Source organism: Leucoraja erinacea, chromosome 2 (genome assembly GCF_028641065.1).
Source record: "Leucoraja erinacea ecotype New England chromosome 2, Leri_hhj_1, whole genome shotgun sequence".
Lineage (NCBI taxonomy): Eukaryota > Metazoa > Chordata > Chondrichthyes > Rajiformes > Rajidae > Leucoraja > Leucoraja erinaceus.
In genome coordinates, this window is record NC_073378.1 from 47,333,205 (window position 1) to 47,351,546 (window position 18,342).

The window sequence follows — 18,342 nt, forward strand, 5'->3', positions numbered from 1 at the left end:
AATCAAAAAATACCTGTGCACATCAAACTTCACAACCTGTAGTATTTATTTATATTAACTAACATTCTTCACAATTATATTCAGCATAATATATTTAGTAAAGGCAAACTATATGGAGCAGGTTAACATAAAGGACACTGTACTTCTGAAACAGTATGAACATGTAAAAGTGCAGTAGGTTCAAATGGGAAGGTTTTGGGCATTACTGTTCCACTTTTCAACAACTTTTTTATGACGGGATTAATGACATAACTCTTTAACACAATATACAATAACAGTATAATTCATTTATTCATCCGATCAAAAAACTTCAAAACCTTGTTGGATTAAATACGGTATATGACAATCTTACCATATTTCCATGTTGTTATATTGCCATGCATTGTTTGTATGTAGTTGTATGAAAATAATATTATCTTTGTTTAGTTTGAAAATTAGAAATTCTTGAAAAGTTAAACTTTTTTAATCCAGTTGATAAAGCAGTGGTATCACAAATTAAATCATGCAAATGTGTGTCTCCGCCAGATCCATACCAATGTAATGCAACTAAACAGCATTTTTCTCCTCAAGAATCCAGACTACGAATTTGACACCAACATCTCAAAAGATTCATCTTGTGGCAGGTAAATATACAGTATTGTTGAAAAGAGAGAATAAGTAACTTCTGGAGATTAAGTAAAATTGGAAAACAAGCCAAAGTGCAAACAGTATCTCTGGGTAGGTGACATTTCCATGTTCTCCCGAGATGCTGCCTGACCCACTGAGTTACTCCAGCACTTTGAGTCTTTTTTGTAAACAAATATTTTCAGTTCCTTGTGTCTACATACAATATCTGTTGAAATGGACTCAGATTCTCATAGAAATGGTTACACAGAAGAGAACAAGTGCATTTTTTATATATAATATAAACACTGGGGTGAGGCTGGAAAGATTTAATAGGAACTGAGGGATAACACAAAGGTTGGTGGGTGTAGGGAATGAGCTGCACGATGTATGACTATGTCTGCAGATGCTGGAATTTCTTGAGCAAAAACAAAGGCAGCATCTGGGGAAGGAATGGATAGATGTTGTTTCGGGTCCATATTTATGTTTATGTATGATTTTTTTTTCATTCTAGAAAGCTACACTTTACAAAGTCATTCACAAAGCAATTGATGCTCAGATGGCTACACACCAGTTGAAGTAAGATATGTAACAGAACACAAGGATATATAACTTTTTGTGTTGACAATTTCAAGACACTGTAGCTTGTTTATTGATTCTGCTTCCTCCGAAGATGCACTTTCTGCAAAGTTCATAAAAACATAATATGTATCTTGAGCACAAATATTCTTCTCCCATATATCATAGAAAGGAAATTAGCTTCTATTGATGCGTATTGATCAATAACGCTAGCAAACGATGCCTTAATTGTTTTTTTATGACAGAATACTAACCCTCTTTGACCAGTGTTCCCAGTGACCATCAATACTAACAACAAATTCAAAGATTGTTTCTTCTCCTTGGGTTGCTGGGAGCTGTAGTGTTGTAGAGTGGTTCCGCAGAAAGCTTTCCATTTTAGCTCTGTCATCTAATTCCAGAAGTGCTCCAATTGACCACATGACAGCAAAAATGAATAATCTAGCTACTTGCTCCGGGCTAGGCTGCTTTTCTTCAACTCCTGGCAAGAGGCCCTAAAAGAAGTTGATTTGTATGATTTACTTGGCTTGAAATATTTAATGTGACAAAGAAATATTCTTACTTGACTTCTCTATCCCATTACCTGCAGAAGGTCAATCGCTTGTTTAATGTACATGCACTCCAGAATTTGTATTTTTGGAAATACAGCAGTGAAGACAAAACTGATTAGATCCTTGAAAAGACCAAAATGAACATTATGGATGATATTTAAAAATATTCTTTATTATGAGAAAAACAAACAATTAACTCAAATTCGCATTATTGATCATTTGAAGCAAAAACTATTTAATATGTTGTAATTAAATTAAAATTAGATGACAAATAGCAAAATCTCTAGATTACAAAGACTGGAGAATTCTGTCACATCTATCTATATAAAGTACACCAATATGCAGCAGTCCAATCTTTCACAGAAATAAATAATGAAACAAATTGCTGAAAATTCATTATGAAAAGAGGCAATCACATCAATAATTAAATGTGGCTCATTTTTTAAAATGTGGTGTATTATCAATAAGGCTAAACATAATTAAAAATAAAATGGAATACCTGGAAAATATTGTCAAAACACGTCCAAAGTTGGCCAGACAATGATGTAGGCAATTTCTGAAGCCATGCTTTGAGTACAGGTCTCCAGTCTAGAACTGAAGAGCTCATAAACACCATGCCATTTCTGGATACAGTTGCTGGGGAGGCATTGTCAATGTTATGAGGCTCAAAAATAATTTTACAGTTTGGTGCCATTGGGATGCGATCGCCATTCGCGAGTGTAAGAGTTTTTGTTATCATCTAAAACAGAGTTAAGATTCTCAATCCAAATGGCATCTACAGGTCCATCCAGTACTATCCAAATGTGTTCGCCCTACAAGACAAATATGCAATTTAATTTTACTACTGACATTTTATCTGTACTTAAAAAATTGTTTGCTAATGTATGTGCATCATATATGCACCAAATAAAATCTTGACACTATTAATGGGTGGCATGGTTGTGCAGTAGTAGTTGCTGCTTAAGCGCCTGAGACCCGGGTTCAATCCTGAGTATAGGTGCTGTCTCTATGGAGTTTGTATGTTCTCCCCATGACTGCGTGGGTTTTCTCCGGGTGCTCCAGTTTCCTCCCACATTCCAAAGATGGGAGGGTTAATTGGTTTCAGTAAAATTATAAAAATTGTCCCTCTGTGTAGGATAGTGCTAATGTATAGGCAATGCTGGTTGGTGTGAACTCGGTGGGCTGAAGGGCCTGTTTCCATGCTGTATCTCCAAACTAAACTAAACTAATGATATATTTCCAAAATCCACATGATTTTTTTTGGTTTCATGATTTTGCTTATACTCTTCTATTTAGTTAGAAATGGAGTTGACTTTGCCTAACCTGATATAAAACTTGAAGCTTGGTGTCTTTTAAAAATATGTAAAACAATCTTAGTTGCCTTGAAAAGAACCAGATAGAGATGACCTGTTCTTTTCTTTTCTGTTCCCCCTTGCATCCTTTCAGCCAATAGGGCTACCAGATCCCAAAGCACAAAGCAGATACGAAATCTGTAAACATGGGAAATTTTGTTCCATGACACAAGCGCAGATTTTGTTGAATGGATTCAACGCTCACACTGACTGCTCTCATTTCACACTCTTCTGAACATGCCAGGTTTGCATCAATATAGTCAATGTAACTGACCAATATAACTGCCACAGATACTTTAGATCCATCTATCATGCACAGCTATTGAGATTTGTGAGATCTTAACTGCATTTTCCTTCATCCTAAAGCCAAATATGAATGCTATTTCTAAACTAATCAAATCATATTTATAATCAGTGTTTGTAATAAAGTCACAAAACATCTTAATAATGTATTTTTAATTATATTTGTGGTTTACAGTCATTGATTTAAGTCTCTCTGAGTTAGCCTGCAATGTTTCTGTAATGGGACAAGGAAGTTAATTATAGAAATTATTCTATGAGTGTTCATTCTAATTAGTTTCAGTATGACATTAATTTTCCTTCTAGGGAGTTTAAAGACCACCATGGGGGTGCCGCGCGATGGCAGCCTCGCCATCAGCCTATTTTCCTTTTTGTCTCTTTTTCTGTTATTTTTAGTGTATTTTAAAAGTTTGTGTTAATGTTCTCTGGTTTGTTTTATGTGGAGGGTGGGGTAGGGGGTCAGGGGAAACTTTTTTTTTTCCAATCTCTTACCTTGCCGGAGATGCGTTATCTCCGGTCACTCTGTGGCCAAACATCATGGAACTAGCATGGAACAAGAGGCCTTGTTCGGGACTGACTTTGAACCCCCACCGCAGCGACGTGGACATCATCGGAGACAATCCCTTGCCTGGGATCGATGCTCCAACTGCAGCCAGTGGATTTCAACATCGAGGAGCTCGAAGCTCCAAACAATGCAGAAGGTTTCGACCAGCCCGACCCGGGGTCAGATCGCCCGGTGTGGGGGAGCTGAGATTCCCCCCCCCCCAATGAAGGAGCTTGATTGCCCCAACGCGAGGGCCCAAACCCCGCCGGCTATGGGAGCCGAGATCGCCCCGGCAATGGAAGGTTTGAGGCCCCCGACCGCAGGACAACAATGAAGGGAAGAGATGTAACTTTTTTTCGCCTTCCATCACAGTGAAGAATGTGGAGGAATCACTGTGGTGGATGTTTATGTTAAAATGTATTTTGTGTGTTCCGTTGCTTTTTATTGGTGTGACTGTATGGCAAATGAAATTCCTCGTATGTTGCAAAACATACTTGGCTAATAAAGTATGATTATCATTACGATCATTAATTTACTTTCTCCTACAAGATCATTTTGAATCTCAATAAAACTATTATTGTCACTATTAAGCAAAGTACATAAGTTCCTGCGTATTTAATAGATCATATGCTAAGTTCCCATCAAACTATTCAACATATACTCATTATAAACAATTCCTATTACAACTCTCAACTCTATTTTGCTTTTGAACAGTTGCCTTTCAATCTATTTTAAGATGCAAAATGATAGATATATATTGTCAAATTTAGCTCATAAAGGTATACGTTGTTCACTGTCATGTACACAAAATGAATTGAATCGCATAAAATCATTCAAATACCTTCTTTCCCTTCAATGTTTTCCTCCACAGAGTAGAAAACACACCATCTGTCCAATCATTTGTTGCAACATCCAAGGTGCCAAACATCTGTGAAGCTGTTATGGCCTTTGGATTCATTCGCATTTCTTTGTGTGGTGCTCCACAGTCTGTCATAGCTTTCATCAAGGTATAGATGCATGTAGTTTTCCCAGCACCACTAGGACCAAGGGTCATCATACCTAATATAGACATGGCAAGGACATAATGAATCACAGGAGAGACAACACCACTCTTAACTGAGTTCTTTATCTTTACATTATGTTTCAATGGAAAAGTCTGAAAATATTTAGCAGGTCATGCAGGATTTGTGGAGAGATATACAGTTACCCGCTTGGGTCAACTACTTTCACAAATGTTTCTTGACCTACTAAGAATTTACAGGGCAGATACCGGTGGTGGGCATCAGCTGTGCTGTCCTGCAGAGGATGCCCGACTTCTATCGGGACCTGCTGAGAGACTGGAACTTGATTGCCATCGACCGGGGCCCCCCTCTGCTGGCAGAGGGTGACGGCCCAGTCATGAGAACAGCGTTAGTGTTGCTTTTCGGTCGCGAGAGGGCCCCCCGAATGGGGGGGTCCCTCTACGAAGGGATTCTCCCCCTCTATATCGGGGACCTAGGGTGGAGGGTACTGCATCGAAGAGTCCCCTGCAACCTTCTCTCATGGTTCACAGGCTCTCCAGACGCCTGCCACTTTTGTGGGCTGGAAGACTTGGACCATATCCAAGTCTCCATGGACGTGTATATGCAGTGTGTGAGGTTGCAGCCCCTGTTCCAATATCTAAAGGGGATGCTCCTGTCTGAACTTCACACCCACCATCCCCATCTTTTGACACCCTGTGCATAGGGGAGAAGGTAGGGCTGAAGATGTCCTGTTTGGGTTGCTCCTGGGCCTGGCCAAGCTGGCCACCCACGAGTCACGGCACCAGGTGGAAGAGGGCTCTACCTGAGCTTGCTGCCTGCCCCTTTGCTGGGGTTACAAGCGCGCCCGGGTGGTACTTGAGAGGGACTACACGCTGTCCATGGGTGCCTTGGGGAATTTCCGGGACCATTGGGGTGGACGTCATCGTCAATAAGGATTGTAATATAGTTGTATAATAGTTTATTTAGTATATTTACTTGTCTTGTATTATGATGGTGGGATTTGTTTTGTTTTATTTTGTACTGTAAATATTATTGTTAAAAATTGATACAATTATTTTTGGTTAAAAAAAAAGAATTTCTAGAAGTTTCTGTTTTCATTTCTGATTTTCAGGAAGTGCACTATTTTGCTCTCAGGCAGTTTCAATCTATTTTCGGAAATCATAGATGAATACTAGTAAATAATGCTGACAAATCCATTGAATCTAAAATACTTGCTGAAAAATGTGCATTGATCTTTCCACAACATGGTTAACTCATCCCTTCCCACCCAAACCACACCCTCCCCAGGTACCTTCTCCAGCAACTGCAGGAGATGCAACACCTGTCCCTATACCTACTCCCTTGACTCTGTCCAGGGACCCCGAAAGTCCTTTCAGGTTAGGCAGAGGTTCACTTGTACCTCCTCCAACCTCATCTACTGTATCCATTCTTCAAGGTGTGTACACATCGGTGAGACCAAACATAGACTGGGCGATCATTTCGCTGAACACCTTCGCTCAGACCGCCTAGGCCTACCTGATCTCCCAATTGCCAAACACTTTAATTCCCCTTCCCATACTGAACTTTCTGTCCTGGGCCTCCTTCATTGTCAGAGTGAGGCTAAACGCAAATTGGAGGAACAGCACCTCATATTCCACTTGGGCAGCTTACAACTCAGCGGTATGAGTATTGATTTCTCTAACTTCAAGTAATCCTTGCATCCCTTTTCTCTCCGTCCCTCCCCCATCTAAGTCATTATACCAGTTTCAAAGTCGTCTTGGTGTGTCTCATTGTCTGTAACTCGGTTTCACCTTGCCCACAGTTAACAATGGACTGAACCTTTATCATTGCTACTTTTTTTTGCATATCTTTCATTCGTTTGTTCTATATCTCTGTATATCACTGTCTATATCTCTCATTTCCCTTTCCCTTGACTCTAAGTCTGAAGATGTGTCCCCACCCGAAACGTCACCTATTCCTTTTCTCCAGAGATGCTGTCTGACCCACTGAGTTACTCCAGCTTTCTGTGTCTACCTTCAGTTTAAACCAGCATCTGCAGTTCCGTCCTACATATTTTGCCCTATTACCATGTCGGACTCTTTGAGTTTCATAGAGTTGAATCAGTTTCAGTATCCAAGGTGGATGGTAGATAATTCCTGCATCCGAGGTTTGTTTCTCAATGGCAGCTTCTAGTTCAGGGTAGCCAGCTTTATCCAGTGTGATCCCAGGAAACAGGTCATTAATTAAACTCATGAACAGAGGCTCATCTTCATCCACCTAAAACAGAACAAATTTGCTTTAACTCGTATGTGTGCTCCTGCTATATAGAAATGACCTAGATGTAAAGGTAGAAGGTTGGTGAGTAAGTTTACTGACAACACCAAAATTGGAGTGGTTGCAGATAGTAAGGATTTAATTCCGAATATACAGTAGGATATAGATCAATTGCAAAAATAGGCAGCGAAAAGACTGATGGAGTTTAACCCAACATAGTGTGAGATGTTGCACTTTGGGAGGTTGAATGTAAGGAGAGAGTATACAGTTAATTGCAAGACCTTTCACAGCATTGAGGTGCAGAGAGATTTTGGAGTCCATGTTCATAGCTCACTAAAGGTGACAGCAGAAGTAGATAGGGTGGTAAAGAAGTCATATGGTATTCATTGCTGAGAATAGTTACAGGGAGAGGTTGGATTGATTTCTCTGGAGCACTGGAGGTTGAGGGGAAACTTGATGAAAGTAAATAAGATTATGAGAAGCGTGGATAGAGAAGGCAGTCAGAAATTTTTCCCCAGGGTGGAAATGTCCAATATTCGAGGACATAGCTATAAGGTGAGAGGGTGAAATTTAATGGAGATGTACAGGATAAGTTTTTTTTTTTTTAAACAGAGTGGTGGGGGCCTGGAACACATTGCCAATCCCGGTGGTGGGGGCAGATACTATAGTGGTATTTAAGATGCTTTTAGATTGGCACATGGAAGTGCAGGGAATAGAGGGATATGGATCATGTACAGGCAAATGAGATCAGTTTAACTGGGTATCATGTTCAGCCCAAACATTGTGGCCAAAGGTACTATAACGATCTATGTTCTATGGCAGGGGTTCCCAACCTTTTTCGTCTGGCAAAGTTACCCCTGGCAATTTTAATAACACATAACAATGTTATTTCACTTATTTATGAACATCTAATGATGAACAGATACCGGTATACCAGAACCAAACACAGTCAATCAATGAAAAAAAAGATGTACAAATCCAGAATCAACAAATTTACCCCCTGGGTAGGTGAAATTTATCCCAGGTTGGGAACCTTTGTTCTATGGTAAACTGTTCTTCCAGAACAAGAGTGCACAAAAACAAACTTGGATGTATAGATTCCCAAAACATAAAAAACAAGTATGACTTATTTAGCCATATAAAGTGACCACAATAGAACAAGCAATAATATTACAACGGGACGTTTGTAACCCCTTTGTTGAAAAATTTAAAGAGACGTTGGGAAATAGTAAGGGATTAGTATTTTTTGAATGGCCCAATTCAGTTTGTATTTATCAGTATGGATAAAGGGTAGGTGAGCATCTTCATCTTTGGTGAAAAGCATGTTGGAACTGACAGTTTTCGGATAAAGACCCGAGGCGGCAAGAGGATATCATAAAGATGATAAATCAAGATTTATGTGTAAAGTTTGAATGTGGACAAAACACAATGGACAAATGACTTTGATAGACTTTGAATACATTTCATTGTAAAACATGAATGCAATATTTAATGGAAGTGAATAATACTCATACATTGACCAGGTTTACCTTAAGTTAACAATGCAATTACACAAATCATTAAATCAGCATAAAGAGTTATTTCTTCAAGTCTTGACAGTCCAGTTTCACAGTACATACCAATTTAGAGAGATTCATGTCACGCAGAACTCTCATGACCACTGTCTTCTCAGGTTCTGTTGGATTTGATCTCTTAACAGCACCCAGAGTTCTCAGCACAGACAAAATGTTACGCAAACCAAAGTCGTAATGAACCTGTCACGGTTAGACAATAATAATATCATACAATAAACATTGTTAATATGTTGCAGAAGATAGACCAAGCCCAGAATGCAAATTATCCCGTTTTGCAGCATCATAAATTCCATTATTTTCAATATATATGTAAAAATCACAATTATTTCCACCATGCAATTTCTATATTGGTGTAGAGTTGAAGTCTCACTGAATTAATTTATTAAGATAATCTTCTTCAACTTTGTTTTATAATTACATCCATTGCATCTTACAGTTTTTGCACCTTATTACTGGAAATATTTTTTTTATGACCACACTTTCAGGCACAGTCTCTAACAATGCTCAAATGAGTTGACCATGCACCACTGCCTGACCAGAGAGACTTCATCGTGTAATCTGGGTGACAACCCAGTGTAGTACTGAGTGAATACTATCAGAGGCCATTTCTTTCAGATGAATTGCTAATTAAAGACCCGGTTGATCTAATTTGAGTTTGTGAATAAACTATCTCTATGACATTATTTTGATGAAAGGAAGTTTTGCTCGGTATCCTGAACAATGATTATCTCTCAAATGACCTCAGTAGAATTATCGCCATGTTTGTTGTCTGCAGAATGGCTATGATATTTTCGTTACTACAATTGTTCAGCAACATAAATGGCTGGAATGTGCTTTGTGAATTACACTTTATATATATTAAGCCAGTTATTTATTTCTTTAATTTTGAAGTCTTGAAAATAAAACCCATGCCCTGTCAGTGAGGCAAACTTGCACCATTGTTATTTAACAGTGAGTGGAAAGATTATTGTCCAAAAATTACCAGTCAATAGATACTCAAATAATTGTCAAACAATATGAGAAAGACAAGCTTACTTTTCATTGAGTTAAGAACAAACTGCTAGAGGAACAAAAAAAAGGCATAAAGTGCTGAAGTAACTCAGCAGGTCAGGCAACATCCCTGGAGAGCCTGAGGAAAGGTCCCATCCCGAAACATCACTTATTCATGTTCTCCAGAGATGCTGCCAGAACCATTAAGTTACTCAAGCACTTTGTGTCTTTTTTTTTTTGTAAACCAGCATCAGCAGTTCTACTTTGTACTACTTTTTTACTACTCTGCAGATATATTTGGAGCACAGTCAGGAACAGGCTGGTAAGGAGAGGCCAGGAAGCTTCCATATTTACACAAATAAGCAATTAAGTGGCTAGTCTGGGAATTGATCCAACAACTTTTGTTTCAGAGACCAACATGTTACAGATGATGAATCAAACTAAACTAATATTTGTCTGACACAGATTGTGCATGTCTGAATAAACTGAGACTTGCTGGAGCTAACTCCTTGTATTATTTTTGAAAATTGGCCAAATATACAATTATTGTTTGGTAGATTAGTCCTTTTGGCACATTGGCCTTCATCAGTCAGGTTATTGAGTATAGAGGGAAAAAGACACAAAATGCTGGAGTAACTCGGTGGGTCAGGCAGCATATCTAGAGAACATGGGGTATAGAGATTGAGACATTATGTGACAGTTGTATGGCATTATATGGCACTATGTGGCCTCTTGTTGAGGCCACATTGGAGTATTGTTTACAGTTTTGGTCACCTCACTACTGGAAGGATGCTATGAAGCTGGAAAGAGTGCAAAGAAGATTTGCAAGGATGTTGCCAGAACTCGAGGGCCTGAGCTGTAGGGAGAGATTGGGCAGGCTTGGACCGCAGTATGCTGCGGGATGATCTCTTCGAGATGGATAAAGTCATTAGGTAGAATTATTCCACAGTGTCTTTTACCCAGAATAGGTGAATCAAGAACCATATGTTTAAGGTGAAAGGGGAAAGATTTCATAGGAACCTGAGATGCAACCTTTTCACTCAGAGGGTGGTGGAAATATGGAATGAGGGGAGAGAGTCTGGGCAGATACTATAACAGCATTTACATTACACTTGAATAGGTATATGGATAGAAAAGATATAGAGGGATATAGGCCATATGCAGGTAAATGGGACTCACTTAGATGGGGCATCAAGAGTCAACCGTTTTATTGTCATACTGTATATACCGAATGGGAACAGTCAAACATGTCTGTAAACACAGTACTCAACAGATAACATTATAAACAAACATAAAATATATTCAAAACACAATATAGGCACAGAAAATAGGTGCAGTAGTAGGCCATTCGGCCCTTTGAGCCTGCACCGCCATTGAATATGATCATGGCTGATCATCCAACTCAGTATCCTGTACCTGTCTTCTCTCCATACCCCCTGATCCATTTAGCCACAAGGGCCACATCTAACTCTTAAATATAGCCAATGAACTGTGGCCTCAACTACCTTCTGTGGCAGAGAATTTCACAGATTCTCTCTGTGTGAAAAAAATGTTTTTCTCATCTCAGTCCTAAAAGATTTCCCCCTTATCCTTAAATTGTGACCCCTAGTTCTGGACTTCCCCAACATCGGGAACAATCTTCCTGCATCTAGCCTGTACAACCCCTTAAGAATTTTGTAAGTTTCTATAAGATCCCCCCTCATTCTTCTAAATTCTAGCGAGTACTATCCAGTCTTTCTTCATATGAAAGTCCTGAAATCCCAGGAATCAGTCTGGTGAACCTTCTCTGTACTCCCTCTATGGCAAGAATGTATTTTCTCAGATTAGGAGACCAAAACTGTATGCAATACTCCAGGTGTGGTCTCACCAAGACCCTGTACAACTGCAGTAGAACCTCCCTGCTCCTGTACTCAAATCATTTTGCTATGAATGCTAACATACCATTTGCTTTCTTCACTGCCTGCTGCACCTGCATGCCTACTTTCAATGACTGGTGTACCATGACACCCAGGTCTCGTTGCATCTCCCCTTTTCCTAATCGGCCATCATTCAGATAACAGTCTACTTTCCTGTTTTTTGCCACCAAAGTGGATAACCTCACATTTATCCACATTATACTGCATCTGCCATGCATTTGCCCACTCACCCAGCCTATCCAAGTCACCTTGCAGCCTCCTAGCATCCTCCTCACAGCTAACGCTGCCCCCCAGCTTCGTGTCATCCGCAAACTTGGAGATGTTGCATTCAATTCCCTCATCCAGATCATTAATATATATTGTAAATAGCTGGTGTCCCAATATGATGCCAAAAAAAACCCAAAGCCTGAAGTCCTTATTGCAACCAAAGCAATTCGTAGTTTGGTGCTTAGTTAAAGTCCATAGTGTTCCATATTCAAATGTAAACTAGGTGATCATTTCACTAAACACTTTTGTTGGTCAACTCAGGATCTCCCGGTTGCTGACATTTTTAACTTCACTTCCCACAATTACCTTTCTGTCCAGGCCTTCTTTATTGCCAGAATGATGCCATGAGCAAAATGAAGAAACAGCATCCCATATTCCGCTTGGGTAGCTTATCAATCAATCATTGAATTCTCCAATATTAGGTAACACCCCACCCCATTTTATTTCTTCCCCAGTCATCCCCTTTTTTACCCCAGATTCTCCCACTCATTCTCCCACTATCCCATCCCCTGTCCCCTCTTCCCCCATTCCCTACCACCTCTATACTTGGCTTTACATTTTGCTACTTTTTCAAAATTTGTCTTATCACCCTATTGTTTCCTTTCTGTCTCCTTTAGTCCATAGTTCACGTTGTAGGAGCAGACTTAGGCCATTCGGCCCATCAAGTCTACTCCACCATTCAATCATGGTTGATCAATCTTTCCCTCTCAACCCCATTCTCCTGCCTTGTCCCCATATCCCCTGACAACCTTACTAATCAAGAATCTGTCAATCTCCGCCTTAAAAATATCCATTGATTTGGCCTCCACATTCATCTGTGGCAATGAATTCCAGACCCTCCACTGATTCACCACCCTCTGACTAAAGAAATCCTCCTCATCTCCTTTCAAAAGATACACCCTTTTATTTGGGGACTATGGCCTTTGGTCCTAGACTCTTGCACTAGTGGAAACATCCTCTCCACAGCCACTCTATACAGGCCTTTCACTATTCGGTAAGTTTCAATGAGGTCCCCCAGTGAGTACAATCCCAGCACCGTCAAACCTCATCATATGTTAACCCAATCATTCCGGAGATTATTCTTGTAAACCTCCTCTGGACCTTCTCCAATGTCAACACATTCTTCCTTAGGTATGCAGCCCAAAAACTGCTCACAATACTCCAAATGAAGTCCGGTCAGTAGCTTATCAACCTTCAGCATTACTTCCCTGTTTTTATATTCTAGACCTCTCAAAATAAATGCTAGCATTACATTTTCCTTCCTTACTACCGATTCGACTTGCAAATTAACTTCCTGGGAATCCTGCACCAGCACTCCCAAGTCCCTCTGCAGATCATATTTCTGAATTCTCTCGCAATTTAGAAAATAGTCTGCGCCTTTGTTCCTACTACCGAAATCCATGACTCCTCATTAGTCCCTACCCAAAATTATGCCCAACCATGTCCTCCAAAGATGCTGCCTGACTTGCTGAGTTACCCAGTTTTATATTCCGGATGGCAGAATGAATAACAACTTACACGCAGGTTGCCTGGATCATGAGAGAGAGATTTATTACCCAACATTCCCTGCTTATATTGAACACCAACTCATTAACATATCCATGAATAAGTATGAAAACATTACACTGCTCTTCTTTTTTCAAGTATTAAATCCAAGTACACGTTTACAATTTTGTTGTTGTGATACTTGATTTAAACCAGTATTTATGAAATCTTAAATGATAAACATAATATATTTACTTTACATATCTACACATTTACCTTTTACTTATACAGTGAGTTACTTAACTTACAAATCCAGTTTAGTGAAGACACTTGCCCTTATGCCCTAACTTCTGTGTACAGATCATGCGAGGTTGGAAACGGATATTGTTCGTCATCAACGGCTTGGTTGACTGTGACTTTGTAATCACCACATAGTCGAACAGTTTTGTCGGCCTTGGGTACGGCCACAACTGGCATTGCCCAGTTACTCTGGTCTGTCTTCACGAGTACTCCATTCCGCTCTAATCTGTCAAGTTCTTCCTCCACTTGTTGCTTTAGTGCATATGGTACAGGTCTTGGTCGACAATACACAGGTCTCACATCTTGCTTAAGTCGAATGTGTGCAGAGTACCCTGTTATTCCCGTGTCACTGTCAGCAAAAATGTTTGCATGTTTGCTTATGACGTTTTCAAGATGTGATTTGGACAAATTGACGCTGAAAATGTTCTTCCAGTCCAATTCTATTCTACTCAGCCAATCCTTTCCAAGGAGGGTTGGTTTATTTCTGTAGCTGGCCACTATGATGGGCAGTGCCACTGACTGACTATTATGCTGAACTTTACAGTTCATTTGTCTGTATGTCTCCAAACCTTTGCCCGAGTAGGTTCTCAGCTCTACTTTACTCTCAAACAATGATATCTGTGGGAACTTTGTTTCGTACAGGTCTCTACTCATGACCGAACAATCTGCTGCTGTGTCAATACACATATCGATTAACTGTTCATTAATCAATAGTTTAGTTTGAATGTCCTTGCCTTGGCTGGTTATAGGCTTATCGATGTTGGTTGCATAAATGGTGTACAACCCAAGTTCATTTCCATCTGGGTTCACCTCCAAGTTGTGAACTCCTCTTCGGTGTTGTCGCTTGATTCCCACAGATTGTTGGTTTCCTGTTTTATGCTCGGCCCGACATGCTGAGGCGATATGGCCTTTCTTCTGGCAGTTATAGCACTTGGCCATTTTAAACTGACAAAATTGGGATGAGTGATTACTGTTGCAACGATAACAACTGGCTGAACTCAGCTCCCTGCCATACTTTGGTTTTGGTTTAGTGCCTCTTGGTTTGGCCATAGGCACTGCCTTGTGACTGTAAACGGCCACTGCAGTTCGTGGTGGACGAAACTCGCGAGCATTTTTTGATGTCATCTCCATTGTGGTAGCAATCTTGCATGCTTTCTCGAACGTAAGATCTGAGGTGTTCATGAGTTTGGACTGAATGTTCATCCACTAAACCAGAAACAAATCTGTTGCATAGTGCGCGTCAGAGAAAGGTTCCAATGTTACAATGCAAAGTTTTTCAAGGTAACAATGTACTCATTGATTGTCTCATTCTGCTTCTGGTTTCTAGTGCCAAATTTATAGCTTTCTGCAATTTCCAGAGGCTTTGGGTTGAAGTGCCTCTTCATAATGTCATTAAATGGCACGTCTTTTGCATTTATGGGTGCAAGGAGATTCACGAGTGTGCGGTACATTTCAGGACCGATCTCCGTGAGCAAAATCGCTTTCATGCAGTTGCAAACGGCCTTATTTGTTTCAGTCTCTATCTCTCCTTCACAAATAATCTCCCTTATGTTGTTTGCCCTGAAAAACATGTTTGCTCTCTCCATATAGGAGCTGAACGGCTCTCTACTCTTGTCAAAAGTGCCAAGGTTTCCGATGTAGCCTGTGGACACTGCCATCATGACGTTCTCTTTTTTTTTTAAAGTCCGTTCACAAACCCCGAATCCCTGTCTGTTCTGGTGTAACAATTCACCCAAAACTTAGCTGTACAAAGGCTTGAGGAACTTGACAAAAAAAAATCTGATACAATCCCAAGGACAGCATCTTGCCACGTAGACACAACATAGAGATAGCCTGATAAACTCTCGACAATTTGTCCAGCTAATGTTTTAAACTACAGTCCCCTGCATAGAAGGATCTGCCGCCTATTGTGTCCAGCTCGCAAACAACTGCGACACAACTCCTTATTTACTGTTTAAAATGTTAAACAATACTGTGTGTTGCAAAACAGTCCTGCACTGTATTTAAATGAGTTCACAAACTCTATCCCATCCTCATCGCCAATGTTGTTATATTCTGGGCGGCAGAATGAATAACAACTTACAAGCAGGTTGCCTGGATCACGAGAGAGATATTTATTACCCAGCATTCCATGCTTACATTGAACACCAACTCATTAACATATACATGAATATGTATGAATACTTTACACCCAGCACTTTGTTTTCAAAGCTAAGAATGGGTTTTGCCAGAGTTAAGACTATTAGTGGCCTCTTGTGAACAAAATGTCCGTAACATACCAATGATGGCTTTGCTCAGGCTCCAACACTGAGGTCTGTGATGCCTTGGGCCAACTAATTAGTTCTGCTGCATCTGGGTAGTGAGCATGAATCACCACAATTCAACTGATTGTCTAGACGCTCCAAACTTGTTAATGGCTCTGAGAAAATCTTATCTCGCATCATAATAAGCATCAATGCAACAAAAGATCCCATATATTAGGGCACGAAATGTTGGAATAACTCAGCTAGTCAACCAACATCCCCGAAGAACATGGATTGGTGATATTTTGAGTCGGGACTCTTCGGATCTTAAGAAGGATTCAAACCTGAATTGGCACCTATCTGCGTTCTCCGGGGATGCTACTTGACCCGCTGAGTTACTCCAGCACTTTGTATCCTTTTTATTTAAACCATCATCTGCAGCTCCTCGTTTCCACAAAAGATCACATATAACAGTTTAGTTTACCTGTTTAGATAATTGCTCCTCACAAAGTTTGTAGAGTGTATAAAACTTCCGACTGAGGATTTGGTTATCACGGAAACCGGCGCTAGCCAACTTCACTCTCATTATAATAGCACGGTCTGGCACCATCATGGCTACTGAACGGAACTGAATCTTTAGATTTTCAGGTAGTTCCTGACGTCCTGCATAGCCTGGGTTCTAAATTTAAAATTGATTTAAGTAACTACATGCAAAGAATAAGTAACTACATGCAGAGATTAAAACACTATTAATATGACATATTCCAAAATATATAGTAAAATCTCTGGAGGTTTATTTCATTTTGTCAAAATCCATCTTATTTTCAACAGTCTCTTACCATGGTTAGGAAAATACCAAACTCTCTGTCCATTTCTACAGTGTCACCATCAGTGAAGAGAAAATTGGGTTTTTTGTTCTTCTTACACTGCAGTACAATATAAATTTGTTGAGCAGCTACTGATAGTACTGGCAATTCAATACGATTAAATTCATCAAAGCAACCCCATGCACCAGACTGAGCCAGACCTAAATAGTAAACAACAGTAAATCAAATACCCGACACTTAAAACAGCCTGATACTCAAAATTGTTTGATGGATTATCTGCTAAATATATGGCTAATCTTTTACTTCCACGATTGTCCTTCAAAATTACTTATGTCAACATAGAGCATTTTGGAGAATATTAAAGAAAGAATGCAAAGAACACACAAACACAAGAAAATAGGGGCAGCAGTATTTCACCTGGTTCATCAGCCTTGACCGCCATCCCTGACCTGTCCCAATGCATAACTCTCCTTTGCCAATTTCCCATACCCCTCAATTCCCCAAACATGCAGTCTTGCCCACATCCTGTCTCTCTCTCTATCGGGAGGAGGAGCCATCTTGGGGAACGGCTGCGAACCAGCAGCCGTCCGTTTAATTCACTTTTTTTTTTTGCAGTTTTAGTGAGTCCTGTGCCTTGTTTGTGGGAGAGATAGACTTTTTAATGTGGGGGGTAGGGGGTAACAATATTTCTACCTGGTCGGTGAGGCAGCTTTTTCTCCGGGCTGCCCCGTCGACCCGTCCTCGTGGCCTACCAGCGGGTGTGGAGCGCCGTTTCCTGGCGGGACCGCCCAGCACCTCGGCTTTGGTGGAGCGCTATCGTGGAGCGGAGCAGACAATGCCATGCCTGGGTCGCCGCGCTGGATTGACGCGCTGGAGCTTCAGTGAGCTGTGACCGCCGAGATCAACACCTCCGGGCTGCAGGTCTGCGGAGTGGAGCGGGCGGTGCCGACTTTAACATCGGGAGCCTGGGAGCTCCAAACCGGCGCGGCCTTGTCGGCTTCGGAAGCCGCGGTCCCCAGTTAGGAAGCGGCCGTTCCAGGTGGCCCAGCCGCTGAGAGTACTCTCCCGACGCCGGGGCAACAGCACCCGGCCAGAACGGCCAGGAACATCGGGCTTCCGTAAAGGCAATAGCGGAGGCCTCAATAGGCCTGACTTTGGGAGAACTGGGGATGGGGACTGGTCATTGTGCCTTCCCCCATAGTGGTAACCACTGTGGGGGGGATGATTTTTTGTGTGTAATGTGAATATGTTAGTCTGTGTCCAAGATGGCTGTTGGAAGGGAGAGTGGACGCTGGTGCGGTTTAGCTGCCGCTGCTCTCTCTTCACATTGTGTTTTTGATTTTTTGTCTTTGGAGCGAATTCCGTCTTTAATTTGTGTATTGGTGATGTCCTTATTATTTATTTTACTCCGACTATATGTTTTTTCTCTTTTGTTAATTTCTGTAAGGTGTCCTTGAGACTTTGAAAGGCGCCCGCAAATAAAATGTATTATTATTATTATTATTATCCTGTATAAATGCAGCAATGCTTCTCTATGTC

The 18,342-nt window shown here is 40.6% G+C and overlaps 1 protein-coding gene across 1 annotated transcript in view; it reads right to left on the reverse strand.

Annotated features, from left to right (window-relative positions):
* Nucleotides 1–18,342, reverse strand: part of LOC129709750 (dynein axonemal heavy chain 5-like) — a 310,815-nt gene that overhangs the window by 160,914 nt on the left and 131,559 nt on the right. Inside the window, 9 exon segments of the mRNA XM_055656308.1 lie at nucleotides 1,437–1,673; nucleotides 1,763–1,852; nucleotides 2,230–2,460; nucleotides 2,462–2,542; nucleotides 4,768–4,985; nucleotides 7,015–7,204; nucleotides 8,821–8,955; nucleotides 16,461–16,655; nucleotides 16,816–17,003. Coding sequence (XP_055512283.1) covers nucleotides 1,437–1,673; nucleotides 1,763–1,852; nucleotides 2,230–2,460; nucleotides 2,462–2,542; nucleotides 4,768–4,985; nucleotides 7,015–7,204; nucleotides 8,821–8,955; nucleotides 16,461–16,655; nucleotides 16,816–17,003 — 1,565 coding nt within the window.